This window comes from Danio rerio, chromosome 21 (assembly GCF_049306965.1).
Source record: "Danio rerio strain Tuebingen ecotype United States chromosome 21, GRCz12tu, whole genome shotgun sequence".
Lineage (NCBI taxonomy): Eukaryota > Metazoa > Chordata > Actinopteri > Cypriniformes > Danionidae > Danio > Danio rerio.
Genome location: NC_133196.1, coordinates 2,047,501 through 2,069,981, shown reverse-complemented (window position 1 = coordinate 2,069,981; position 22,481 = coordinate 2,047,501). Strand labels below are relative to the sequence as shown.

At 40.1% G+C, this 22,481-nt stretch overlaps 1 protein-coding gene across 2 annotated transcripts in view; it reads right to left on the bottom strand.

The window, feature by feature from the left end:
* rab27b (RAB27B, member RAS oncogene family) overlaps positions 1–22,481 on the bottom strand; it is a 53,381-nt gene that overhangs the window by 24,339 nt on the left and 6,561 nt on the right. Inside the window, exon 2 of one of the 2 annotated variants that reach the window (XM_068215946.2) lies at positions 6,548–6,637. The exons of the other annotated variant lie outside the window; for it this stretch is intronic. Within the exon in view, the coding sequence (XP_068072047.1) occupies positions 6,548–6,612 (65 nt within the window). The 5' untranslated portion in view covers positions 6,613–6,637. The remainder of the gene's footprint in view (positions 1–6,547; positions 6,638–22,481) is intronic. 2 annotated transcript variants of the gene reach the window in all.

Sequence of the window (22,481 nt, the reverse complement as noted above, 5' to 3'; positions counted from 1 at the left end):
TTTCCCTCTGAACGCTTTCTCACTCTGAAATTAAAGGCATTACGGACATTAAATGTGTCCAGGATAAGCTCTTTCTGACATCTCCAGCAGAATTAGAGATGCTGAGAGGATAGGAGAGTAAAGGCCTTTGGGAAAATATGAGTCTGAATTCCTGTTAACTATAATTACACTAGCATAACCATGTCATGGAATCCGGTATCAATTTTAAAAACGCCCATTTCTCGCTAACCATTGAGCGCTACATTTTTGAACCACGCTGATTTGCCATTGTGTTCACAAGCTTAACAGAAATGACTGTGATTGGCTGCGAAGGTCATCAGTTCACTAAACTCACAGCCAATCACAGACATTTCTGACGCTCAAATGTTAGCGGGTGTTACGGTCCGTGGGAGTTTGTATTTTTGACCTTTCTCCCTCTCTGTTTTTCCTTGTCTCCCATCGCTCTCGCTCTCCTTGTCTGTCATTCGCTCTTTGTCTCGCCCTATCCCATTTTGTTCCACTATTTTCTTTCTCCCAGGTACCTGCTGATTGGATCCCGAGCCTGTCACTTGTCATTAGCGCGTTTCCTCGTGGACCAATCAGGCTTCGTTCCGCAGACTTTAAATTTGACCAGTTTGTCGGTGCTGTGTGTGTGTGTTGGTTTGTGCTTTAGATGCTTGCTTCTGATTATGTATTGTGTTTTGTTTTGTATAATACAGTATGGTTAAAGAGTTTATCATTCCTTTTTGGTGAAAAAGGGATAGGTTATTAAGTCGCGCGACAGACATTTTTTCCTGTAGTTATTTATATTGTTCAGAAACACTCTGTATCGTGGCATTCTGTGGAGAGTGCTCGGGATGTATGGGGTCAGAGGCGATCTGTTGATGGCCGTCTCGTCCCTGTATGAACAGAGTTGGAGTCAGATTTGTTTTCAGTGCATGTTGGACTCCAGCAGGGCTGCCTCTTGTCACCAATTCTATTCATAATTTTTATGGACAGAATTTTAAGGTGCAGCCTTGGGCTGGAGGGGGTCCGGTTTGGGGACCACAGGATTTCATCTCTGTTATTCGCAGATGATGTTGTTCTGTTGGCTTCACCGAACATGGATCTGCAGAATGCACTGGGGCGGTTTGCTGCCGAGTGTGACGCGGCTGGGATGAGAATCAGCACCTCCAAGTCCGAGGCCATGGTGCTCCACCGGAAAAAGGTGGTTTACTATCTATAGGTTGGAGGAAAGTCCTTACCCCAGGTGGAGGAGTTTAAGTATCTCTGTTTTGTTCAGGAGTAAGGGAAGGATGGAACGTGAGATTGACAGGCGGACTGGTGCAGCGGCAGCAGTAATGCGGTCCACGTACCGGTCTGTTGTGGTGAAGAAGGAGCTGAGCCGAAAGGCAAAGCTCTCGCTTTACCGGTCAATCTACATTCCTGCTCCCATCTAAGGTCATGACCGAAAGGACAAGACCTCAGATAACAGCGGCCGAAATGAGTTTCCTTCGAAGGGTGGCAGGGCGCACTCTTATGGATAGGGTGAGGAGCTCTGACAGCCGGGATGAGCTTGGAGTAGAGCTGCTGCTCCTCCACATCGAGAGAAGTCAGCTTAGGTGGCTCAGGCATCTGTTTCGGATGCCTCCTGGACGCCTACCTAGGAGGGTGTTCCAGGCATGTCCCAGCGGGAGGAGGCCTCGGGGAAGACCCAGGACACGCTGGAGGGACTTTGTCTCTTGGCTGGCCTGGGAACGCCTCGGGATCCCTGTCTAGGGAGAGGGAAGTCTAGGGTTCTCTCCTAAGACTGCTGCCCCCGCGACCCGGCCCCAGAAAAGTGGCAGAAAATGAATGAATGAATAAATGAATGAATAAAAAACACTAGGTAAGTGGGTAAGTGCTGCTTTTTGTATTTTTGTTTGTTATTTCAGGGAGTTTATGTTATTGGCGTCGCATACACTGAAGATTTCTGTTTCTTTTTCACATTTTGATTTTCATTAGTAAGTTTAGACGGATCTTGTGTTCACGTTCAGGTGGCTTTTGGTTTTGTTTAGTTTTTTGCTTTGGCGCCACTCTAGTTCCTTTTTCCCCTTAAAATTTTTGGTTTGATTATATTTCTGTTTGCTTTTTTTATGCATTATACAAAGCGCACACATAAGCCTCTCTTTTGTTGGCCTTTTCATTCTTTTCCTCATAGAGGAATATACGAATTGATTGTTAAGAAGTTGTCCTTGTTTATTTCCATCCATTTACTGCAGTAATGATCCAATATTCTAGATGTTACGTTTGCTCTCCCTAGACAACTTATTAAATCCTAACAGCGAGAAATGGAGATTTTTTAACATTTAGTGTCGACTGGAACCCAATTTACTCAATACACACGAGATAATCAGCAACACACAAATATCTTTACGGATGAAAACAATTAAAGGATTAAAATGATCCAGAAATGATGATTCTCTACATCAATATAAACAGCACTGCCTCCATGCCTTCTTCACCTCGGGGGGCTTTTTCAGTTTATTGATGACGATCTGCATCTGTATAATGTGATTATTATTAGCAGTATTATTGATTATCTGCAGATTTATATTTGCTTTAATAAACACAAGTGTAGATTTTTCCAGCTGTGGGGTTTTGGAGACGTCTGCATCAGCATAAGAACAGGACGTGTGTTTGGAGATAACTCAGTTTTTTGTTATTATTGTTCATTTATTCCTTTGCAGGAGATCAGAGCTGAATTTAGAAATAGTTTTGACACAAATCTTTGCGCTTAACAAAGGGAATTAAATATGTGGGCTAATGGATGTGTTCAGTGGAGTGAGTTTCCACCGTTTCCTCACTCCACCAAAGTAAAGGAGTAAAGAGTAAAAGTAAAGTAAAGAGGCTGAATGGTGGAGGCTCGTTCTTTATCCTCGCGCTGCAGATGCTCTGTTTAACTGTTTTCTCATTAGTGAAGCCTTCAGTTTTTACACTTACAAAGTCGCCATGTAAATAACAAATGCACCATGGAGCGACGCAACTGACTCTTAAAGGGAATAAGAGACGAGACTCTGATTGGTTGAATGAACGTTATGCTCAAAACACATCCAGAACTTATTAAGAAAATAAGCACAACCCTGTTAGACCATGCGTCGGGCGCACAGCATATTTATCCATCCTTAACATAGCCAAAATGGATTCGAACACCCCCTTATTGTTTTTGCGCCATGAGCTTTAGACTTTGCGCCTGTATTAATAAAATAGAGCCCGCACTCACAGTTTTGCTCATGTAGCAGATAGGGTGAGGCTACTTGCAAAAGAGGTGGAGCTAATGACAAAAGGGAGTGACCAGCAGGCACTGAAGTTAGATCAATTGATTTATTTTGGATTGTGAAAGCAAAATTCTCCCACATAAGTGAATATGCGCCTCCCGATGGTGAATACACTTATATTCATGATAGCGGTAACACTTTATTTTGATGGTCCATTTGAGTATTAGTAGACTGTCTGCTTAATATCTGCTGATACTGCTCCTTCAACAGACATTTGACTGACTATAAGAAACTTTATAAGTACATGACAACTAACACTAACCCTAACCCCAACCTAACAGTCTACTTATAATCTAATGAGAATTAGTTGGCATGTAGATGCAATGTGACTTAAATTCAACAAACGGACCATCAAAATAAACTGTGACCCTGTTTGGTAATCTGTTTAATGAATCTTCCATTTGCAATGACACTAAACTCTACACTACCCTGGTTGAGTGTACAAGTGCATAATTGTACACTGTGTCATTTGGGACGCTGCTATGGTAGATTCTAGTTTCACACAGACTTTAAGAATGAACAGGTTTGAAAGGGATGATCATTTTTGAAAGCGCTGTTGTTGGAAACACAGAACTGAATCCTTAACTAATAGAGGACGACAAGAGCCCGCGAGCATCACAAATCACATGCTTTGGGGAGCAAACACAAAAGAAACACTGTGTGTGTGAGAGAGAAAGAGAGACTTCCAGGAGATAAAGAGACGCACAGAAAAAAAAAGATTCATGCTAATGCAACCTTTCAACACCAACAAATCTGATAATGAGCATTTACAGAATCACTTTCAATATATTCATTGCACAAACATCTCATCTGTAGTTTCACATGCTTTTCTTTTTGGCTCATTTTAGATTTCAGGCATTTTGAAGACTACTACTTTACAAACCACATTTTATGACTTGTCGACACATTGGAAAGTGTCTTGTAAACCCAAATAAAAAGTACAATATTAAATTACTGTAAATACTACAGTGTTTTTGAAGCATTCTATAGTAACATACTAAAATTACTCTGTTATAGTAATTCTATAGTTGCTACGGTAACAATAGAAACTGCGGTAATCGATTTGTTGTGTTCGTTCTATAGTTGCTATGGTAACAACAGAAACTATAGTAATTGATTTGTTGTGTTCGTTCTGCAGTTGCTATGGTAACAACAGAACCAATAGTAATTGATCTGTTGTGTTCGTTCTATAGTTGGCATGGTAAAAACCGAAAACATAGTAATTAAACCGTTGTGTTCATTTAATAGTTGCTATGGCAACAACAGAAACGAATGTAATTGATCTCTTGTGTTCATTCTATAATTGCTTTGGTAACAACAGAACCTATAGTAAATAATCTATTGTGTTTGTTCTATAGTTGCTATGGAAACAACAGAAAGTATAGTAATTGATCTGTTGTGTTCGTTCTATAGTTGCTACGGTAACAACACAAACTACAGTAATCGATTTGTTGTGTTCGCTCTATAGTTGCTATGAAACAACAGAAACTATAATAATTGATTTGTTGTGTTCGTTCTACAGTTGCTATGGTAACAACAGAACCAATAGTAATTGATCTGTTGTGTTCGTTCTATAGTTGGCATGGTAAAAACAGAAAATATAGCTACTAAACCGTTGTGTTCATTCTAAAGTTGCTATGGTAACAACAGAAACGAATGTAATTGATCTCTTGTGTTCGTTCTATAATTGCTTTGGTAACAACAGAAAGTATAGTAATTGATCTGTTGTGTTCATTCTATAGTTGCTATAGTAACAACACAAACTACAGTAATCGATTTGTTGTGTTCGCTCTATAGTTGCTATGAAACAACAGAAACTATAGTAATTGATCTCTTGTGTTCGTTCTATAATTGCTATGGTAACAACAGAACCTATAGTAAATAATCTATTGTGTTTGTTCTATAGTTGCTATGGTAACAACAGAAAGTATAGTAATTGATCTGTTGTGTTCGTTCTATAGTTGCTATAGTAACAACAGAAACTACAGTAATTGATTTGTTGTGTTTGTTATATAGTTGCTATGGTAACAACAGAAAGTATAGTTATTGATCTGTTGTGTTCGTTTTATAGTTGCTATGGTAACAACAAAACCATAGTTATTGAACTTTTGTGTTCGTTCTATAGTTGCTATGGTAACAAAAAAAACTATAGTAATTGATCCGTTGTGTTCATTTAATGGTTGCAATGGAAACAACAGAAACTATAGTAATTGATCTGTTGTGTTCATTCTATAATTGCTATGGTAACAGCAGAACCTATAGTAAATAATCTATTGTGTTTGTTCTATAGTTGCTATGGTAACAACAGAAAGTATAGTAATTGATCTGTTGTGTTCATTCTATAGTTGCTATGGTAACAACAAAAACTATAGTTGATCTGTTGTATTTGTTCTATAGATGCTGTGGTAACAACAACTACAGTAATATAAACAAAAATACATATCCTTGTACTACATATTATTATCTTATACTACAACACACCACAGTTTACTGTAGTAAAAACTAAAGTATACTACATTATTTATCAGTTCACTATAGTTAATGCTACATCATGCTGGAGCATTCATTAACAAAGAGTTGCAAATAATATAATATATACAGTATTAGAGAGTATTTACTATGATTTACTATTGCAATTGTAAGATGATTTTCAAAAGTTTTTACTACAAAGCTAGCAAAGATTTAACTTGGTTCAATTTGAAACAAAAATAAATGATTATTGTACAATAAAAAATATATTTTGAATAGATAACCCATTTCTAACAATATATCAATATATTTTGAGTATTTGATTATGCAAGACTCAAAAACTGTAAGTTAAAAAGTCTAATAAAGCATCATGTGACTTGTTTGTGTGCCATATTTGTAGCTTGACGGCGTTCATATTCATTTATTTGCATTGTTTTCTAAAAATACTTTAATTAATACACATTTTGGACAACTACATGTTATTTAACAGACTCCATGTCATTTAACAGACGACTTAAAATATGAATGCAATTAAAAATTACAACAAACACGCTAAAACCTACAGTAGTAAGCATTTCTATATATCTGATTAGTTATTAAATGCAGTAAACATCAACGTTTAATCAACTCCAAAACACAGACTAGACATTTAAAATAGAAAAAAAGCATCAAATTACAACAGCACAATCCAATTACAGACATAATACTTGATAAACCTCCCCTAAGCAGCCGTTTCTACAACATACACTCATCAAAAGCATCAGCTGTGAGCTCTGAAACACAGATTTAAAGGATTTTCTCACCCTGGTGTGTTTTTGCTCTTGTTCCTGATGTGTGTGAGACCGTAAAACACCACACCCGTCCTCATCCACTCTCCAGACCACTGCAGCTCTCTGGAGGAGGACACTGTTACTACTGAGGGCCTGAGGCTGATCACACACACACACATACACACACACATAGGCACACATGCATGCATATACTAGCCATGGGACGATAATCGGTTTCAAGGTTTACTGTGGTTTGGGAAAGTCAAGGTTTTAAAACTGCTAATGTGTTTCTGTTCATTTAGTGTTCATTTAGTATTTTAGTGCAACACTATCTCCAGCAGGGGGCGATGCAGTGGCGCAGTAGGTAGTGCTGTCGCCTCACAGCAAGAAGGTCGCTGGGCCGAACCTCGGCTCAGTTGGCGTTTCTGTGTGGAGTTTGCATGTTCTCCCTGCATTCGCATGGGTTTCCTCCGGGTGCTCTGGTTTCCCCCACAGTCCAAAGACATGCGGTACAGGTGAATTGAGTAGACTAAATTGTCCGTAGTGTATGAGTGTGTGTGTGTGGATGTTTCCCAGAGATGGGTTACGGCTGGAGGGGCATCCGCTGTGTAAAAATAAATGCTGGATAATTTGGCGGTTCATTCCGCTGTGCCGACCCCAGATTAATAAAGGGACTAAGCCGACAAGGAAATGAATGAATGAATGAACTATCTCCAGCAGAAAATGACCCTTTACTTAGCTGACCATTACCAGTTTGGAAACATTAATGGACAGCTTTCACAAGTCAGGCCAGTAAAGTATGGGGTGCCTCAAGGATCAGTTTTAGGCTCTTAGCTGTTTACAATATAAATGCTACCCCTGGAAGACAATATTAGAAGCCACCCAGGCTTATTCTGAAAATGTTTCTGGAGACCGTGAAATATGTCCCGGGAGGTACGTATTTTTGCAGTGTTTGTTTTCGTGAATCCGCGAGGCCACTGTGTACACTTTTTCCGCTTCTCAATTTCTCTCACGAGTGCCGTTCGCACCAGTGCTGTTCTCGCGTGAACCCACCAGAGGCCGCTGTCCGACTGACCGGATGATTGACTGCGCGACCGGCCAATCGGTCGACCCGCCCTCCTCCTTCCTTGAACCTAACCAATTTTACCGATCGACCCGCCCGCCCGCCAGCTCGCTTCCCTAAACCCGAGCACCAGTTAACAAAAGCCGTCCAAAAAAAGAAAAGCCCTTTTTTCTACCGCGTTTTTGGATTTCACCGTGTCCTCACCCTGTTACAAAACTCGTTCACTTAATTTTTGGGATTCTGTTTTTGTCTTACCTGATTGCTGGAACCGCTCTTCCCCGTACTTGAAACCGATTGCCGTGGTCGACTCCTCTCTGCATCTCGAGCCTGCCGAAGTACACGGTGAGCTGAGTGGACAAACGGGTTGCAGCGGGAAAGCCCTCCACAAAGTAAGCGGTCGGCCGGCCGGCAAGCGCGGTAGGGAACAGCGTCACACTGCCCCGCAGCGTTCGCTTGAAAAAAATAAACGCAGCCGTACGTACCCCCCGGGACGTATTCCGCTGTCTCCAGAAATGTCCGCGGGACTACGATTTCAGAATGAGCTTGGGTTGGAACCAATGACTGTAAAAAATATGGACGACGCGACAGCCCATTTTCCCATTGAACGCCTTGAGGGCAAAACGCCTGCTTGACGGGCACAAACTGTCGCAAAACACTGCTGAAATTGGAGCCTTGACATGCGCAGAAGGACTGTCTGATGGAGCCAGAGGAGGAGCCGCCAAAATGAGCGGAGTCGAGCTTCCAACCAAACGCTTTATGTAAAATCAACCACACCCCCGAACTTCTCAGCATGCGTTTGCTGTCATATCAACACAAATGGATGTAATAACGATAACAAATATGAGGGTTTTATATATTCAATCGCGCCAGCTCCGGGCCGCACCGCATAACCTACTCGCGGCGTCGCGGGCTGATTCCGGCTCGCACGCGGCAGCGCCGGCTCGCTCGGCCGCCGCATCTGGCTCGATTGAGGCTGGAATCGGGCTGGAATCGGGTAGTGAGTCCAGGCATCTGGAGTAGATCCAGCAGAGGTAGTCAGTCTGAGCTCTGAGGGGTAAGTCTCCGGCAGGCAAGAATCTAGCCGGAAATGGCCCGAGTGTATTTTGCTATCTGGGTGGTTAGGCGTGTATCAGCAAACTAATAAAGCCCGAAAAAAGCCCTGACCTTAGCGAATAAACAGTGTTCCACCAGATCATGTATGTCAGAAACTGTAGTTTACTGCTGAACTCATTTTGTCATGGTAAAATAACACATAAATCGAATAATAACACTTCAGTCTCCTGCTGAAGCTCAGACGCGCTGAGAAACTGTCAATCACAGCTGTCAATCACGATGACACGCCCAGCATTAAATTACTGCTAAAAACAAACTGTTTACACAAATGAAGATCTGCACCTATTTCAGCACAATAACCAGTGCCTTAATCCACCAGAACCATCTTTCGGGACATTTTATTGCAAGTGTAATATTTTTTTTTATTTGGGCTCAAGAGGAGGCGGGCTTTATGACTTGTACTGCAGCCAGCCCCCAGGGGGCGATCTAAAAACTGGTCGCACACAACAATTTTTTTGCACTCGCACAAATGCTCCCAAATTTATTTTAAAGTCGTATAGGTAAAATTTCAGGCACATATGTGACCAAAATGGTCGCAATTTCGAGCCCTGGTGAGCAAAATGTAAGTTATAGTTACAGGCAGCGAGCGCAGAATTTCTCAGTGAATCACTTAAAGGTGTTTAACTATAACATGACATCTGATGATTAAATAAGCGATGACCCTGCACTAGAGAACACACACTAAATTAGACGGATTAATCCAGTATAGCTAGATTTTATTTCAATTAGATCAATTTTAGGCTACTCAATTCACCTGCACCGAACCAGGGAGAACATGCAAACTCCACACAGAAACGCCAACTGACCCAGCCGAGGCTCGAACCAGCGACCTTCTTGCTGTGAGGTGAACGTGCTCCCCACTGCGCCACCCTGATGAACAAAGTGTTGCACGAAAACAGCTTTATTGTTTAAAACCCGGATGAACCTTTGTAGTGTGGAAGTGTTTAATCTGCACAACAGAGTTATTAAACTGACAGCACTGAAATGCCCTGTAAGACTCCTGCATCTCATTACCCAGAATCCATCAGCTGCAGAGACAGGCGTGTGGGTATGTGTGTGTGAAGGGCTGCATTAACACACGCTTCACTGCATTAACCCAGTTCACATGTCCACAGCAGGACTCTCCCTCCTTCGGCCAGATTTGAGTAGACTAGGGGCTCTATTTTGACGGTCTATGCGCAGAGCGCAAAGCGCAGGGCACAAATGAATTCAGGGTGTGTCAGAACGCATTTTTGCTAATTTAAGGATGGGAAAATCTGCTTTGCGCCAAGGCGCATGGTCTAAAAGGGTTGAGTTTATTCTCCTTATGAGTTAAAGGTGTGTTTTGAGAATAAATCAGAGTCTCATCTCCCATTCCCTTTAAGAGCAGCTGCGTCGCGCCTTAAGCGCAATTGCTATTTACATGACGCAAAGTAAGGCTGCTTTCACACCTGTGAATGGATTCAGTTGTTTCGAGATTAAAATTGTTGCATTGTTGCTCTTTGCTCTTGGAGCGGTTTGCTTTCACACTGCAAAGTTTCTAATCGGACCATAAGAGCTAAAACAAGTCACGTGCGAGTAAACTCTCCTCACATTGGTCAGAGTGTCAGGGTTTATTTTGCAGCGTCCCGCTCAGCTGTCAGGAGAGGTGGTGGTTTGGTGGTGATTGACAGGGTGCGCGCGTGACGTGTCTGAGGAGAGATGCGGTGGGGAGGGGTGAGAAGGGTGCGCGACGATGCCTATTTGAGGACTGGGAGGGAGACGTGAGATTACCGGGAGATCATCACTCGTTTGCGGGCATCCGGAGACTCGCGAAACTTCCCGTCCTACTCATAATTCTCTCTTCATATAGCCGTAAGCCTATTACATATCCATAAAACACTGTGATATAACCGCGCTCGGATCGGATCGCTTTCTCACTGCAATCGAACCGCTCCAGGGTTCGTTTCAATCGAGCCGAGACCACCTCATTAAAGCGATCTCGGAGCGATTACTTTGGCGCGGAACAGAGCGCGATTGCCCTGTTCACATATGCCAATCGAACCGCGCTAACTGGGCAAACGAGATACGTTCCAAAACAAAAGTGTAGGTGTGAATGCACCCTAAGTCTAAGTGGAAAAACCGAGCATTTCACTAGCAAACAGTTAACAGTCTTTTTAACAGAAAACTGTTAAACAGCATCTACTGCGTGAGAATGAAAGATAATGGATCTACTTTCACTTTCGCTCTTGGATAGGGAAACCTTGTACGCACAGACATCAATTAGCCTATAAATAATTAATTGCGTTTGTTAAGCGCAAATATTCGTTTCAAAACTATTTCTAAATTCAGTTCTAATTTCCAGCAAACAAATAAATGAACAATAATAATGAAGTGTGCTCAAAAACCTGAGTTATATCCTAAAACACATGCTGTGCCCCATATGGTTTAAAACCTGACAGGGGGACAAATCTAAGCTTGTTTTTAATAAAACAAATATAAATATGGATATAATAAATAATACTGCTAATAATAATAACAGTATACAAAAGCAAATTGTTATGAATGAACTGAAAAAGCCTCCCGAGATGAAGAAGACATAAAAGCAGTGATTTTTCAAATTTATGTAGGCAGGAAAATAATATGTTTTGTAATATTTTAATCCTTTATATTTATATCCTATATCTATTCTTATTATATCCTATATATATCCTTAATATTTACATTTTTTCATATGTAAAGATATTTGCCTATTGCTCTCTCGTGTGTATTAAGCAGTGTGTAAGTGAGGTGCAACTCTGCGCTGGAGTTTAGACCGGGTTTGTTTTAGTCTAATGAAAAATCTATTATAGTTTCTCAAAATAGCAACGCGCCAGCGGTCCGCCTCAGAACGTCTTCCTTTTTAGACTAGAACGCCTATGAGCGCGCCTATGAGCATTTGCTATTTAAACAGCCTAACGTAACACCTCAAAACCACTCTTGCGCCAAGCTGAAACTAGCAAAAGACAATTGTGCCGCGCCTGTCACACAGTCACAGGCCTCAAAAACACTTGCAAAATAATCCATTTTTATTCAGACTCAAAATTTAGAGTACAAGTCAGAATTATTACGCTGCTTTAAATCTTTTTTTTCTTTTTTAATTATTTCCCAAATGATGTTTAACAGAGTAATGAAATTTTCACAGTATGTCTGATAATGTTTATTCTTCTTGAGAAAGTCTTATTTGTTTTATTTCGGCTGGAAAAAATGCAGTTTTTATTTTTTTAAACACCATTTTAAGGTCAATATTATTAGCCCCTTTAAGCTATTTATTTTTTCCTGATAGTCTACAGAACAAACCATCGTTATACAATAACTTGCCTAGTTACCCTAATTAACCTAGTTAAGCCTTTAAATGTCACTTTAAGCTGTATAGAAGTGTCTTGAAGAATATCTAGTCTAATATTATTTACTGTCATCATGGCAAAGAGAAAATAAATCAGTTATTAGAGATGAGTTATTAAAACTATTATGATTAGAAATGTGTTGAAGAAATCTGCTCTCTGCTAACCAAAAATTAAGGGGAAAACAATAAACAGGGGAGCTAATAATTCTGACTTCATCTGTATATTGTATACCGTCATTCCATTAGATGGATTTAAATCTGCTGTAAGAGACTAAGCACAATAATAGCACACTTTAAAATAGCATATAAACTGCTGTTCAAGCTGAACTGTTAATAAATGAGACGTGATTCATCCGTCTGGCCAGAAAAGCAGAGTCACACACAACACATTACTGGCAGATTTATCAGGAATGTGATTTTTCCATGAGATCCACAACACTATTGTGCTCTGTTTACAGCCATGGCTGGAGCAGAGGAGCGTGTGAATCCTCTTAACATATAAACACTGATGTTTACTGAGCACTCATTCATTCACAAGCACTCGATACACAATCAGACCGACAGAAAACACTACAGATTATACTCATGGTGCTATCAAACGATTAATTACTGTTAATCACATGCATAATAAAAGTTGTGCATAAAATAAAAAAGTTTATATTTACCTAATGTGTGTGTACTGTGTTTAAATATACATATAAATATATACAATTAAAAAATACAAACCCCAAATACTTATTAATATTTATGTTGTGTAGTTATATCAATATATATATTGTATTAGATATACATATTTAATTTATAAATATAAATAAACACTTCTCAAATATATAGACGCATATCAAAAACTACAATATTGTGAAATGCTTTAATAATTAATAATAATAAAATAATAATAATAGCAATAATAATAATAATAATAATAATAATAATAATAATAATAATAATAATAATAATAATAAAACAATAATTATAATAATAATAATAACAATAACAATAATATAATAATAATAATAATAATACAATAATAATAAAAATAAAATAAGAATAACAATAATAATCAAATAATTTTATTATTATTAATAATAATAATAATAATAATAATACAATAATAATAAAAATAATAATAATAATAATAATTATAAAACTATTTTATTAATAATAATAATGATAATAATAACAATGATAATAATAATAATAATAACAATAATAATAATAAAACTATTTTATTATTATTATTAATAATAATAATAATAATAATAATAAAATATTAATAATAATAATAATAACAATAATGATAATAATAATAATAATACAATAATAATAAAAAATAAAATAATAATAATAATAATAACAATAATGCTAATAATAATAATAATAATAATAATAATAATAATAATAATAATAATAATAAAATAATTGTAATTATGGGATTAATTGTCTGTTTTGGTGCCCATATAGAAATGTATAGCCAAATTCATTCATTCATTCATTTTCATTTCGTCCTAGTCCTTTTATTAAACAGGGGTCCAGCACACCCTGTCTCATTCATAAATAATATTATTATTATGTTTCCCAGAGATGGGTTGCAGCTGGAAGGGCATCCGCTGCGTAAAACATATGCCGGATAAGTTGGCGGTTCTTTCCGCTGTGGTGACCCCTAATTAATAAAGGGACTAAACTGAAAAGAAAATGAATGAATATAGTATAAAAACATATATATATATATATATATATATATATATATATATATATATATATATATATATATATATATATATATATATATATATATATATATACATTCATGAATTCATTTATAAATATCTTAGATTTAAAAACAAACCCTTCTTATTTAACACTGAATTAGAGTATCAAACAAAAACATCAGGACTTTTATTTTGTAATTGACATCTACAGCAGTGTTTCTCAACCACGTCCCTGGAGGACCACCAGCACTGCATGGTTTGGATGTCTCCTTTGTCTGTCACACCCATTACAGGTCTTTCAGTCTCTGCTGAAGAGCTGATGATCTTGAATGTGTTTGGTTACGGGGACATGGAATTTGTGCAGAGCTGGTTGTCCTCGAGGAACGTGGTTGAGAAACACAGATCTACAGTATATTAAATTGAGGGCGCATCGGCTTAAAAATGTATGTGCATGAAATATTGCTGCTCATAGATCAGACGGGCAGTCTGACATGTAATATTTCTGCAATTTAAAAATGCATGAGCTTCTACTTTAGGAAACAGCAGCGGCCGAAAGGAGGAGAGCACATTCTTAATTAATAAATTAGTGCTCAACTGTGGCTCAGTGCTTAGCACTGTTACCTCACAGCAGGAAGGTCACTGGTTCGTCCCGGCTGGGTCAGTTGGCATTTCTGTGTGGAGTTTGCATGTTCTCCCTGGTGCTCCGGTTTCCTCCACAGTACAAACACATGCACTATAGGGGAATTGATGAACTAATTTGGAAATAGTGTATGAATGTGTGTGTGTGTGTCTGTGTGTGTGTATGGGTGTTTCCCAGTATTGGGTTACAGCTGGAAAGGGTATCCGCTATGTAAAACATATGCTGGAATAGTTGTCGGTTCATTCCACTGCGGCGACCCCTGATAAATAGGGACAAAGCTGAAGGAAAATGAATGAATGAATGAAAAAATATACTTTAATCCACCCGCAGAAGCGTGCTGAGTGTGAACGAGCAGCAGAAACACTGTTAGACGTCAGTAATTCCACCACATTACAGATAAAACTCATGTTCTCATCCTGAGAGAGGAAATGCTGATTAATACAGAACACCTTATCATCTGAACATGAGCTTCCTGACACACACACACACACACACACACACACACACACACACACACACATAATGCAAACACAAACAACACAATTCACTACACCCAGACACACTAACACACACAACAAAACCCACACATACATCATGAATGAGCCCCTGAAACAAACACACTCGCACACACACACACACACACACACACACACACACACACACACTCGCACAAACACACACACCTAAACACAACTTATATATGAGCACCAGAAACACACACACACACAAACGACACACACACACACGTACGTACACGTACACACACACCAACAAACTCGCACACACACACTACACCACTCATGCACACACACATTCATGAGTACCAGAAACACACAAACACACACACACAAACACACACACACACACACACACACACACACACACACACCTAAACACAACTTATATATGAGCACCAGAAACACACACACACACACGACACACACACACACGTACGTACACACACACACACAAACTCGCACACACACACTACACCACTCATGCACACACACATTCATGAGCACCAGAAACACACACACACACACAAACACTCGCGCACACACACACACACACACACACACACACACACACACAATTCACTACAACCAGACAATAAATAAATAAATGAGCCCCTGAAACACACACACAGACACACACCCAAACACACCCCATAAATGAGCACCAGAAACACACACACATCCACGTGCGCACACACACAAACACACACACACACACACACACACACACGTTCATGAGCACCAGTAACACACAAACACACACATACACACACAAACACACACAAACACTCACAAACACTTGCACACACATACGCCCACACACACAGAGATATGCACACACAATGCAAACACAAACAACACAATTCACTACAACCAGACACACAAACACACACAACAAAACACACCTCATAAATGAGCACCAGAAACAAACACACACACACACACACACACACACACACACTACTGACACTGATGCACACTCACGTTCATGAGCACCATAAACGAACACAACCACAAACACACACACTACACCACACCACTGTCACTGATGCACACACACACACACACACACACACACACACACACAGAGATATGCATGCACACACACACACACACACACACACACGCACACACAAAAAAAGCAGAGTAAGGCCATTAGAGTGAAAGTCCACATAGAGTGGCATTTCTGAGCGTCTTCAGATGCATTAATTATTTACAGCGCCCAATTAGCCCCAGCGCGTCCACACACACACACACACACACACACACACACACACACACAGACACACACACACACACACACACACACACACACAAACACACATGAACACACATGAACACACAAACACACACAGGAGAAGACAATCCACACACACACACTCGGCCATCACTGCAGATGATTACACACACTAATATATACTAGGTGATGACACATGACAAAGTGAGCGGTCCGGCTTTAATAAGTGCAGCCTCATGAATTATGAATCAGGATCTCGAGGCGTCCTGGAGGAGCGAGTGTTGATGATGTAGAAGACAGTGTCTCCTTTACTGCGGTAAATCTGTGTAATCAGCCTCACAGCACTTTAGGAAAGCTGTTATATGTATATATGTATGCCCTCTCTTTTCTGCCGCCCTAGACGCGGATATAACTGAGGGCGCGGAAGGTGAGGGTAGTGTCGGGGACGCCGCCCTCTCTATTCTGCCGCCCTAGACGCGGATATAACTGAGGGCTCGGGTGGTGAGGGTAGTGTAGGGGACGCTGACCTCTCTATTCTATCGCCCTAGACGCGAATGTAACTGAGGGTGCGGGTGGTGAGGGTAGTGTCGGGTACGCCGCCCTCTCTATTCTGCCGCCCTAGACGCGAATATAACTGAGGGTGCGGGTGGTGAGGGTAGTGTCGGGTACGCCGCCCTCTCTATTCTGCCGCCCTAGACGCGAATATAACTGAGGGTGCGGGTGGTGAGGGTAGTGTCGGGGACGCCGCTCTCTCTATTCTGCCGCCCTAGACGGGGATATAACTAAGGGCACGGGTGGTGAGGGTAGTGTCGGGAACGCTGCCCTCTATAATCTGCCACACTAGACACAAATATAACTGAGGGCGCGGATGGTGATGGTAGTGTCGCGGACGTTGCCCTCTCTATTCGGCCTCCTAGGTTGCTCTATGGACGCGCCGGCCCTGTTTCCAGCTTACTTCAAAACATCTTCTTTTGTGTTTAACAAAAGTCAAACAGGTCTGAAACAACTAAAGGGAGAGTAAAGACCCTTTAACGCAGGCATGTCCAAACTCAGACCTGGAGGGCTGGTGTCTAGTTTAGTTCCAACCCCAATCAGACACACCTAGACTAACTAATCAAGCTCTTATAGGCTTTCTAGAAACATCCTTGCAGGTGTGCTGAGGCAAGTTCTGCAGGACACCGGCCCTCCAGCACCGAGTTTGGACACCCCTGCTTTAGTGCAACAGGAAAAGTTCTAAGCATCCTGGTACAATCTCAGATTGAGTCTGATAACGGCAGCCAGAAGAGAGAATAACGTCAGATCGACTGTCCTGCCACCATACACACTGCATTACACACACCTCACACAAGCGCTCATTCATTTTTTGTAATTTGATGCAAAGATGATATAATAAATGCATAAATATATATAAATGTACATTCGTTTTTTTTAAAACTCTAAATATTAAAAATTGTCAAGGATTTAAGATGCTGATGGCCGGTAAACGGATCGTGACAGGCTTATGGAAAGGGTCCATGGAGATCAGCGTGTGTATTGAGATCTCCTGGCGTGCAGGTAATGCGCCCGGCGGGACTGCTCTTCCCTGGGCATCCGAGCCTCCAGCGTAGCACTCTTCCTCAGCAGCTGGTGAGCCCTGTGACCTCTGACCCCTGCAGAGGGGCACAGCGGGCACACCTGAGCTAATTATCCTGCATGCACAGAGACACGCTGGGCTGCAGGAGGAGGAAAAGCAGCTTCTTATGGAGCCTTTTCACAAGACGTGATGACGCGTCACTCAGCATCTTAATTCCCTGAAGGTTTTTTAATATCTTGATTTTTTTTTAAGCGTACAGTTGAAGTCAAAATTATTCACCCTACAAAATGATGTTAAACAGATTGAGGATATTTCACAGTATTCCCTATAATATTTTTTCTTCTGGAGAAAGTCTGATTTATTTTATTTCGGCTAGAATAAAAGCAGTTTTTAATTGTTTTAAAGCCATTTTAAGGTGAATATTAGTTTTGGATAGTCTCCAGAACAAACCAATGTTATACAATGACTTGCCTAATTACCCTAACCTTACCCTAATTAACCTTGTGAAGCCTTTAAATGTCACTTTAAGCTGAATACTAGTGTCTTAAAGAAGATCTAGTCTAATATTATGTGCTGTAATCATGGAAAATTATATAATTATATATATAAACTGTATATATTTAATAATTTTATGTCTGTTTTAGTTTTACTGAAATAAAAAAAGTTTAGGTTTTTTAGCATTTTACTTTATTTCAGTAACAGGTTTTCGTTTTCACTACAGTTTAATAACCCTCATGCATGTTAACCAGCCTTATGTGAGCATGTTATGTGATTTTAATAAGTTTACTAAGGGCTCTATTTTAACAATCTAGGCGTAAAGTCTAAAGCTCATGGTGCAAAAGCATTAAGGATGTGTCCGAATCCACTTTTGCTATGTTAAGGATGGATAAATATGCTGTGCGCCCGGTGCATGGTGTAACAGGGTTGTGCTTATTCTCTTCATAAGTTCTGGGTGTGTTTTGAGCATAACCTGTATTAAACCAATCAGAGTCTCGTCTCTTATTCTCTTTAAGAGTCAGTTGTGTCGCTCCATGGTGCATTTGCTATTTACAAAACAGACTTAGTAAACAAAAAACTCAATGCTTCACTAGTGAGTTAAACAGAGCATCTGCAGCGCGAAGATAAAGAGCGAGCCTCCTCCATTCAGCCTCTTTACTTTACTTTTACTCTTTACTCCTTTACTTTGGTGGAGTGAGGAAACGGTGGAAACTCACTCCACTGAACACATCCATTAGCCCACATATTTAATTTCCTTTATTCAACGCAAAGATTTGTGTCAAAACTATTTCTAAATTCAGCTCTGATCTCCTGCAAAGGAATAAATAAACAATAATAACAAAAAACTGAGTTATATCCAAACACACGTCCTGTTCTTATGCTGATGCAGACGTCTCCAAAACCCCACAGCTGGACAAATCTACACTTGTGTTTATTAAGCAAATATAAATCTGCAGATAATCAATAATACTGCTAATAATAATCACATTATACAAATGCAGATCATCATCAATAAACTCAATGGTGCGGTTGGTCAATGTGCTTCAACAATGCGCCTTAACACACCTCCTTTATAGACCAGCACACATATGAGTTCACAGAGTGGAGCAAATGGATTTGCTATTTAAACAATGTGGTGCAAAACGAGAAAATTACAGTTGCGCTGATCTGAAAACAGCAACAAATCACTCCAAACACGTCTTGTGCCTTATTGCGCTGGGTGTATTATAGGACCCTAAAGGATTTCATGACTAATTTCATGTTTGGTTGTTGCTTTAATATAAATGTAGGGGTAGTAGGGGCAGCATGTGGGCTCAGTTGTTAGCACTGTGGCCTCACAGCAAGAAAGTCGCTGGTTCGAGCCTCGGCTGGGTCATTTGGCGTTTCAGTGTGGAGTTTGCATGTTCTCCCTGTGTTGGTGTGGGTTTCCTCCGGGTGCTCCGGTTCCCCCTACAGTCCAAACACATGCGCTATAGGGGAACTGATTAACTTAATCGGCCGAAGTGTGTGTGGGTGTTTCCCAGTACTTGTTTGCGGCTGGAAGGCCATCCACAGCACAAAACATATGCCAGAATAGTTGGTGGTTCATTCCGCTGTGGTGACCCCTGATAAGTAAGGGACTAAGCCGAAGGAAAATTAATGAATGAATTCTAAAAGTACATTGACATTCACTTTGATGATGAAGATAAGGCTAAATCTGCTTTGCATTAAAAAAAAAAAAAAAAAATCAAAGCCCCTGAAGTGTGTTTAAATTAATTAAGACATCATTCATTTAAATGCTTACAATAGGCGACTCTTCAATTATACGCCGGAATGTTTCATTGACTCATTTGTGTGATAAAAGGCAGCGGCCCTCAGGATTTACAGTGTGTGTGTGTTTCTAATTAAACAGCTGATTCACATTCAACACCGGATGATTTCTGTCATCAAATACAACACAGCAACAATAACAAGGGGAGAAACAGCTTTGAAGCACTTTCAACAAACTCAGATTATCCTGAGTAGCTGAACTAAAAATAGACATAAAACAAGTCTAATGTGGTTGATAGCTACTGATGAAACAGCGATCGCTTCAGTTATGGGATGGGTAATAATAAATGGAGGAAGAAATGAAACCACTGAATTGATTACACAAAGCAGTATTTTCATTTAAAAGATTTAACCACCTCGCAAACAGTACAATAAACATGAACTCTGCCTTAGAAACAGCCGGTCACATCACCCTGGTGACCACCCACAACACCCTACAAAATTCATAAACAATAACCATATAGTCATCATTCACTTTCTTTTCGGCTTAGTCCCTTTATTAATCTGGGGTCGCCACAGTGGAATGAACCACCAACTTATCCAGCATATGTTTTACGCTGCTGATGCAGCTGCAACCCTTTACTGGGAAACATCCATACACACACATACACACACATACACTACGGACATTTTAGCTCACTCAATTCCCCTATACCACATGTCTTTGGACTGTGGGGGAAACCGGAGCACCCGGAGGAAACCCACGCGAATGCAGGGAGAACATGCAAACTCCATACAGAAACACCAACTGACCCAGCAGAGGTTAAACCAGCGACCTTCTTGCTGTGAGGCGATCGTGCTACCCACTGCGCCACCGTGACGTCCATTTAATAATCATATGCGGTAACATTGCCTTGGCAACACCCCTAAGCGCCCTAGCAACTGCATAAAAACAAATTGCAACCATATAGTAATCATATACAGTAACATTGCCTCTACAGTAACATCAGCAACTGCAAAAATAAAAATAGTAACCTTATAAAAGGCATAAACAGAATGAGCCCCTTAGCAACAACCTACAACTACCCTAGCAACTGCATAAAAACAATCAGTAACCACATAGTAAGCATATATAGTAACAGCACCCTGACAACTAACCAAAACCGTAGCAACTCAATAAAAACAAATAGTTCCCATATTGTAAGCATTTTGAGTAACAGCACCTAGACAACACCCTAGCAATTGCATACGTACAAACAGTACCATATTGTTAACATATACAGTAACAGCACCCTGACAACCACCGACAACCCTCTAGCAACTGCATTAATCTAAACAGTAACCTATTGTAAGCATATAGAGTAACTGTCCCCTTGGCAACCACCCACAACACCCTAGCAACTGCAATAATCTAAACAGTAACACATTGTAAGCATATAGAGTAACTATCCCCTTGGCAACAACCCACAACTGCATTAATGCAAACAGTAACCATACTGTATGCGTATAGAGTAACTGTCCCTTTGGCAACAACCACCAACACCCTAGCAACTGCATAAATACAAACAACCATATCGTAAACATATACAGTAACAGCACCCTTGGCAACCACCCACAACACCCTAGCAACTGCATAATTACAAACACTGAACATAAAAGAAGCATATTCAGCCACAGCACCCTGACAACCACCGACAACACCCTAGCAACAGCCTAAATACAAACAGTACAATACTTTTAGCATATAACAGTGCATCGGTAACCACCGACAACACCCTAGCAACTGCATAAATGCAAACAACCATATTGTAAGCATATACAGTAACAGCATCCTTGGCAACCACCCACAACACCCTTACAACTGCATAAGTATGAACAGTAACCATATTGTAAACATATACAGTAATTTCACCATGGCAACCACCCATAGCACCCTAGCAACTGCATAAATACAAACAGTAACCATATTGTATCCATATACAGTTACATCAACCTGGCAACCACCCACAACACCACAACAACTGCATAAATACAAACGGTGAACATATAGTAAGCATATTCAGCAATATCCCCCTGACGACCACCTACAACAACCTAGCAACATACAAACAGTACCATACTGTTAGTATATAATATTACATTGGCAACTTCCGACAACATCCTAGCAACTACATAAATACAAACAACCACATTGTAAGCATAATACAGTAACAGCACCCTTGGCAACCACCCACAACACCCTAGCAACTGCATAAGTATGAACAGTAACCATATTGTAAACATATACAGTAATATCACCTTGGCAACCACACACAACACCCTAGCAACTGCATAAGTATGAACAGTAACCATATTGTAAACATATACAGTAATATCACCTTGGCAACCACCGACAACACCCTAACAACTGCAAAAATACAAACAGTACCATACTGTTAGCATATAATATTGCATTGGCAACCACCGACAACACCTAGCAACTACCTAAATAAAAATAAAAACACATTGTAAGCATATACAGTAACAG